General features: G+C 49.7%; 1 protein-coding gene across 6 annotated transcripts in view; it reads right to left on the bottom strand.

Moving 5' to 3' along the window:
* Positions 1–403: 403 nt before the first annotated feature.
* ABHD6 (abhydrolase domain containing 6, acylglycerol lipase) overlaps positions 404–7,346 on the bottom strand; it is a 15,122-nt gene continuing 8,179 nt past the window's right edge. For all 6 annotated transcript variants that reach the window (XM_063411496.1, XM_063411493.1, XM_063411498.1 and 3 more), the window contains 7 exons: positions 6,592–6,748; positions 6,080–6,193; positions 5,702–5,834; positions 4,314–4,471; positions 3,478–3,532; positions 2,920–3,020; positions 404–2,237 (listed from right to left, as the gene is read on the bottom strand). In XM_063411496.1, coding sequence (XP_063267566.1) covers positions 2,061–2,237; positions 2,920–3,020; positions 3,478–3,532; positions 4,314–4,471; positions 5,702–5,834; positions 6,080–6,193; positions 6,592–6,726 — 873 coding nt within the window. In that variant the 5' untranslated portion in view covers positions 6,727–6,748 and the 3' untranslated portion in view covers positions 404–2,060. The remainder of the gene's footprint in view (positions 2,238–2,919; positions 3,021–3,477; positions 3,533–4,313; positions 4,472–5,701; positions 5,835–6,079; positions 6,194–6,591; positions 6,749–7,346) is intronic.

Below are 7,346 nucleotides of genomic sequence, written 5' to 3'. Positions count from 1 at the left end.
TTGATGTCATGCCATTCCTAGCGCCATGTATGAATTCAGTAAGACTTGCAATAGTAGATGAAATTAGTATTTAACATGCTTGCAAAGGTTTTAGGAGGATTCTTGGTGCTTAAAACCTAATTCCCTTGCCCCTTGAGGTTTTCTTTTCCTTCCTGAGTGTTTGGTGCCACCTCCTCCTAAAAAAATAAAAAAAAATAAAAATGTGTGTTGTCATTAAAGAAATGAGACTTGAGCCTTCCAGGGCTTCAACATCTCTCTTTCCATTATGAAATATTCCTTGAACCAAAACCTGCATCTCCCAGAAATGTGGGGAGGAAAGAAGCAGCAGAGCAAGACCCCTGTATCATCCCACACCACAGCCACCATGTTCTTCAAGGGAAAAAATAGTCATTGCACCATGAACTCCTTAAATCACTCGATTTTAATAGCCATATAAATCCTTTGCATACAGCAATCTGTGGCATGAGAAACCATATAGATACCGAACAAGTTTTTCTGGCTTTTACAGCATAAAACTATCAGCAATTTTGTTTTTTAAATCAACTCCTGTAGTAGAAACAATAACCAAGCAATTAACAGCAAATTTCCATTTTTCTAAAAGAACAATGTTTCTTCTCTTAAAAAGAGCCAAGAAGCTGACGGGGAGTTTCAGATGTATGTACAGATCCGGGTACCTCAGGAAGCTGTCAGCACCACAAGCCTGTGTTCCCAGTGGAGGGGGAACTGTCACCCACTGTCACCCCCTGAGGAGGGCTGGGGGTGACTGAGGGGTGACAGCCACCTGCTGCTTTGCCTTTGAGGGCACCACACACTGCCTTGCCCTCCAGCACCCACGGTCTTGCCTGAGATAGGGACCAGCACTCCGTCCCTGGGACAGGCAGTGAGGGGCCACACTTGGAGAGGAGCAGGATCCATCCCTGAACATCACCTTGCTGTAAAGTGCAGCTTGCCTGTATTGCCTCCTTCTACCTATAGTTTCACTTGGTCAGGAGTTGTAGTTATGGAGAGGATGCAGAAGCACATTGTACCTGTCCCCACCACCATCCAGCACTTTGCAGGTGAGCTGACCCCTCCTCACCATTTCCTGTGCTGGTCACACACACAGCCCCCTTCCACCCTTCACACTTGTTCCAGTGGCACTGGCTTTTGCTGAATTCACAGAATTCATTAAGAAAATCATTATTTACATCCAGGTGTTCAGCAGCACAATGTGATAGAGGAGCTGAGACGAAAGTTCACCCGAGGTGGCTGAATTACACCCTGGCCATGGGCTTATTGCTGACTCAGGCTCAGGGGCCAAATCACCCTGGGCGGTTCCCATTGCCCCGGTTCCACAGCGGTGGCAAAACTGCTGCCTGCACCCCGTTGTCACTGGCTGTGTTCACCCTCAGGTAGAACCAACCCTGGGCAAGATGGGCTGTGCACAGACACCACTCCCTGGGCAACGTTAAGGCATTACAAATACACAGGAGCTATTCAGAGATTTAGAAAAACCCTCTCAGAGTGTAAACATTTTTGTACATACAGTCATTGGACTTCCACACATGAAGTTTTCTGTTGTTTTCTGCATAAATCATGAGATAAGGAGCTACACAAAGAGCATTCAAGCAGACACCTGGAGCACTTGGGGGTTCTCTTACAGCACAGCAGCATGCAACACGATGGATCCTAAGTAGTAAAAATATTGTAAGTCTCAGTCCAGGATGCTTTCTCCTTCCTACATTTCATATAGTTTAGGTAAATGTCATGAACAACTACGTGCTGGTAACCCAGGTAAGATGGGTGGCTGTGTGACGAGCACTGGCTGATTTCTGCTCATTTCTACCTTACCTCTAAAGTAGAAAAGGGAGATACTCTGCTTCTGTTCCTGCATCTATGGAGGTTCCTCAATGACCCCAGGCTGCTGTGCCGGTGATGCTATAGCTTTAGGTATCAGTGATTCTGCCTTCTTCAGGGACTTTGGCACGTTGACCCCGATTTGTACAAGATCCCTGAGAACGTATCAAAGCTGCAATACTTTACAATTTAACCTGGCATGGGCACTTGGCTCCCTGCCACACTCATGCTTGCTTCTTGTTGTTATCTATGCTGTGCAGCAGCGCCAGGAACTCCAGGATGAGGTTGGCTGTCTTGCGGGGCCGCTCCACCACCACTGAGTGCCCACAGTTCTCCAGGATGTACACATGGCAGTCTGGAATAGCGCTTGCTAAAACACTGGCACCAGAAACATCCAGGACCTGGATGGCAGGGGAAAAAACAGTCACTGCCCCAGTCAGAGACAGGGTTTGCTGGACACTACAGAAACCCTGTTGGGGTCCAACCAAGACGTGGAGCAGGGATGCAAACACAGTCCTTGTGATGCCAGCAGGAAGGCTGCACGGGGCCAGTCTCAGCATGCAGCAGGGAACTCTCTTGTACGCTTTTTGGCTGCTGTCTCAATGCAAAGGTATCATTGCAAGCAAACATTTGCATCTTTGCATTTATAGAGCCCTCTGCATGCCTGCAGCTTGCTTCCTCCCACACCTTCCCTCCTACTTCTGCCTCTGAAACAAACCCTAAGATTTTGCCTAGAAGCCTGCCCACAATCAGCACATCTCTTCCCAGTTTCCAGGACAACTCTGCTGAATTTATTCTTCCCAGCCCTTGTCTGCTTTGGTGCTGGCACCTACCCCCTCACCTGCCCCCTCGCACTCCCTAGCCCTGGCACTGCCATCTCCTCCCTCTGGAAATCTGGCTGTCAGCTTTCTATCCATCATCCTGCTGAGGTCCTGTGTCTAAATCCACTAGGGATGGAGACACATGTGCCAGCTCCCCGCAGAGCAGTGCGCAGCTCAGCAGCACAGCTCCCACCTTGCCCCATGGGTGGGCACGGGTAGAGATGGAGACAGGTCTGTGGGGAATGTGCAGAGGGCTGCTTACCTGGTCCTGCTTTCCCCAGATGACCTGTGTTGGTGCTTTGATCTTGCTCATGTTCTCATGGAGAGAGTGCCTGGACTTTTCATCCACGATTTCTAAAAACACTAGTGGGGCAAGAGAAGAGTCAGTCCTACAGGGAGATGTTTTGCCTTCCCTTCTCAAAGGGGGCCCTGTGGGCCAGTCCTGCCAGTATACGATCTCTGGGAAATACATGCAGAGATGATGAGCTGTCCTTGCCCTGTCACGAAGCCCAGCTGCAGAAGGGCCCTCAGCCAAACCATCTCCTCATAGGTCCTTGTGAACCCAGAGGGAAGGGCGAGGATGAAGCAGCAACCCCATCACCATGGAGGTGGCAGTGGGGTGGCAGTGCATTGCTACTAGTGACCAAGGTGTATCCCCATATCTGTTAATGACATTGCTCCCTCCCACCCACAGCAAGACAGCATGGAGATGCTGGGAACCACCCATGTGCCACAGACATGGGGGCTGAGAACAGCTGGTCCCCATGCCCTGGGGATCCTGCTGAAAAGCCTAATGAGGAGGCTGCCACCTTGCACTTACGTTTCCGGTAAAATTCATTGTGTGGGATGCGAACATCAACAAGGCCCTGGAGGATCTGCAGGGAGAGCAGAGGAGAGCTGCTGGAGGGAACCCATGCCCTGCACAGGGCTGAGCATGCCCAAGAGTACTCAAGCAAATCTGGCCTCAGCATGAGCTTCTTCCTAAGCATGTGGGGCTGTTGAAACCACAATTAAGCAACATATATTTCAGCAACAAGTAATATTGTCTTTTATGATGCAGACTTGATTTTTGCTTCTGGCCAGCAGCCACCTCAGCCATGACTGCACTTTTCTTCCTTGTATTCTTTTGCCAAAAACGCAAAAGGTCTTGGCAGTACCTTACACTTTTTTCTTACTCTCCAATCTACTCACTCCAGATTTCCTGAGGAAAACTACTTTAATAGCCAGCTCCTCACAAGTTCCTCTCACTTGACAATCATGCAATTAACATTTCCATCACTTTTACTTAAAAAACAGCGAAAAATCCCCCTCCACATCAGACAACAGCTGCCTTAGTTATTTATTGCTTCCTGCCAGCCATATTTACTAAAAAATCCTTCTACATCCCAGCCTGCTGCCAAAAACTTCACGGGAGGAGGAATTCCAGCAGGGACTGCCAGAGGGAGCTAGTAAAAGAACGTTTTAAAGAGAAAGTGCTGGAAAAATGCTGGGAGTGGGGCTGGGTATGTCTTGTCTGGGTGATAGCAGGGCTGGCAGCCCTAGCTCTACTCCCAGCGTTGCCTCAGTTGCCAGTATGTAGGCTCAGGGAGAAGCAAACCTGCTCACCACCTCCAAGGCCCCCTTTCCCAGCTGCCACAACCAGCATTGGCTTCTCACCTGCTGTGGCACCTTGAAGCGAACGTAGGAGCAAAGCTTCAGCATGTCTGCCATCTCCTCGGGGGTCGAGGGGATTAAAGGGATCCTGTCAATGCGTTTGGACTCTTGCAGCTCCCGGAGCTGCTTTATGAACTTGTTGTCAGTGGTACTTGGCAGGCCTGGGTGAAATGAGAAGGGGTGAACAAGCTGAAACCCAGATGAGATTCCCCCAAACAGCCCAAACAAAAAAACATCCTTGTACTGACCTCCCTCATCCCTGTCTCTGGCTTCCTGCCTGCTCACTCTTTAATAAAGTTTTATAAAGAGAGGAAGAAAACATTTGTACATACAGTCACTTCAGTATGCATGCAGAGATACCCAGCCTCCCTCCTGCTCCAGGGCTTGGCACCACCAACCCCGCAGGCTGGCATGGCATGAAGTGTAGACATGCATTACTGCTTCAGCAAAAGCTATAGAGCTTCTTTTTATGTGGTCATTGGATGTGAACCCTAGTGCCCAGACTGCCACTGCACAGGGTTGGACAGAAAATTTCAGCAGCCTCATCTGCATGCACCACTGAGGAAAAATTCCCCAGCAATTTAATTTTAAACCTTTCTGCAGCCCCCCCTATGGAGGTTTCACATCCAGGAACAGTCAGAGAGGCAGTCAACACCTCTCCCAGAGGGAAGTAGGAACCTGATGCCCACAGAGCCTGGTAGCTAGGTAACATTTGCTTTGTTTCATTCCTTAGTGCTTATTTGGAAGCCACTTTCCTTGTGTGGGAGGGGAAAGGAGCTACTATGACAACTGGGATGCAGCAAAGCCTCCCTGGCAGGCTTCTCTGCCCGCTATGCCTCCTGCAGCATGTCATGCCCATCCCTGAGGCCCCTGTCCAGGGGATGCTGGGGATGGAGGGGGTAGACGGGACACCCTGCTGACCTGAGCCCAGCCCTAAAGTGCTCTTCCCACTCAAGGCACCCAAAGGTGGGAGGTTAGAGCTCTCCAGCTCCCAAAGCCCCAAGCCTTCAGCACACCAGGGCTTTCAGGAGGCCAGGACGGGGAGGCCATTATCATTGCAGTTTTGATTCCCTCTCCTAAACTGAGAGGCTGCAGACATGCCGTGTAAAATGTCTGTGAAAAGACATTTTCCTCCAGGGCAGAACTTGTCCGATTTGTCCTAGTCCTGACTCTAACCAAAGCACAGTGGGGCAAACACTATACCTCTGGAGAAGAGTAGTCAGCATAAAGCTGTGATTTTCTCTTGTGCCTTGCCAGAGATTTCCAGAGTAAATACAAATTATTTCTAAATGCTTTGCACTACACATCTATGCTGCCTCCAGCATTGCCCTGGGCTTTTGCACTGGCTTCTGCTTGTCCTCTCTCTGTCTCGCCTCCCCTGCCTTGCCCACCTGCAGGACAGATGAGAGTCAGGCTGCAAATATCTTCTGGGTACTGAGCAGCATAGACGCCAGCAACATTTCCCCCCATGGAAGTACCAACCAGATGAAAGGGCTTTCTGTTCAGTTTGATGCACTCCACAAACTGTCAGGGAGCAGAAGGAGCATTGTTAGGAGAGAGGAAACAACACTATGGGCTCAGGTCATTAGAGAAATTAAATTCAAAAGCTTGACGCTGGTGACTCTGGCTGCCTGTAAAGGGAGAGAGCGAGGCCACACAAGGCAGACTCATGGAGCTTACCATCCTTCACGTCCCCACATCCCTCATGTCCCCACATCCCTCATGTCCCCACATCCCTCTGCAGAGGTGATGTGATACCGGAGCTTTACCTGATGTATTCTCTTAGCTTGCCCACTGATGGAGTAATCATCCAAGTCCGAACGGGTCGTGCCCTCATGCCCAGGCATGTCCACACATACCAAGTGCAGGTTCTTTGGCAGGAACTGAAGAAACAAACCAGGAGTGGTTACAGTGCAGAGAAACTTGCCAGGGATGGCAAGTGGGCAGCCCAGGTAGGAGCAGGGTGGGTCACTCTCCTCCTGGCAGCCTTGGTTGCTCGTGCACAAGTCAGCTCATGTACCAAGGATGACATGATGAAGCATGGCCAAGACTTGCTTCCCATGGAGGCAGCACGTGTGTACTGCTTTTCCCTTGCAGCTCTGCATGTTATAGGGGTGAAGGGATACAACAAGCAAAGGGCATGGAGCTAAGCAGAGTGTTCCTAGCATGTTACAGCAGTCATCCCATCCCGTGCATGCAACCATTGGGCCTCCCACACTGCCTCCAAGCCCAGGACCCTCAATTCTCAGTAAGGAGCAACATGATAGAAATGGAATCCCACCTTGACTATGGACAGCCACATGTCTTTGTGAGCTGAGAACCCATGCAACATCAGGATAGATGGTCGGTATCCAGGTCTTCCTCTATAGGAATAACAAAACTGATAGTCATTGTAGTTTGCATATCTAACCTGCATGCCCAAGGCTCGGCGCCAGTACCTGGAAAAAAGGAGAAAACACCAGTAAGAAAGACAAGATCAGGGCCCAGCCACAATATAAGTGACAAGTCTGAAGGCAGCCACAGATTTGTTGGCCGACTAAGGCCAGTTAGGTTGGGCTCTCACTGGTGCCATAATGGGACTACTGGGACTAATCCTGTGGATCTGGGCCCTGGACACATGTAGTACTGGTGGCTGGCTGCACTGCAGATGGTTTGTGGAAACACTCTGTCTCTTAACTTAAAAAAAAATACTCTAAATAACTCATTTAGCAATGGAAATGGGCCAAAATAACTACTAAAAGAGAAAATGCCCAAAGGTTCGTATGAGGACACAGACTCAAGAGAGAGGGGCAGCACACATGGCAAGGCAGCGTACAGGATGGGCAGGCCAAGGGAGACAGTTCTCCCAGGTGGATAAAGTGGATCTGTCACAAAGTTATTTGGACACAGTCCTGCACCAGTGGGAGTACATCATCCCACAGACAAGCACATCAGTTCCCAGACAAAACAACCATGTCACCCTGGAACACCACAGAAACCCAATTCCCATGGACCAACTAGACAGCCTTTGAAAATGTATTTACACACAAAGGACTG

The sequence above is a fragment of the Prinia subflava genome, chromosome 14 (genome assembly GCF_021018805.1).
Source record: "Prinia subflava isolate CZ2003 ecotype Zambia chromosome 14, Cam_Psub_1.2, whole genome shotgun sequence".
Taxonomy (NCBI): Eukaryota; Metazoa; Chordata; class Aves; order Passeriformes; family Cisticolidae; genus Prinia; species Prinia subflava.
The sequence above is the reverse complement of the archived record's forward strand: the minus strand, read 5'-3'. Positions and strand labels throughout refer to the sequence as shown.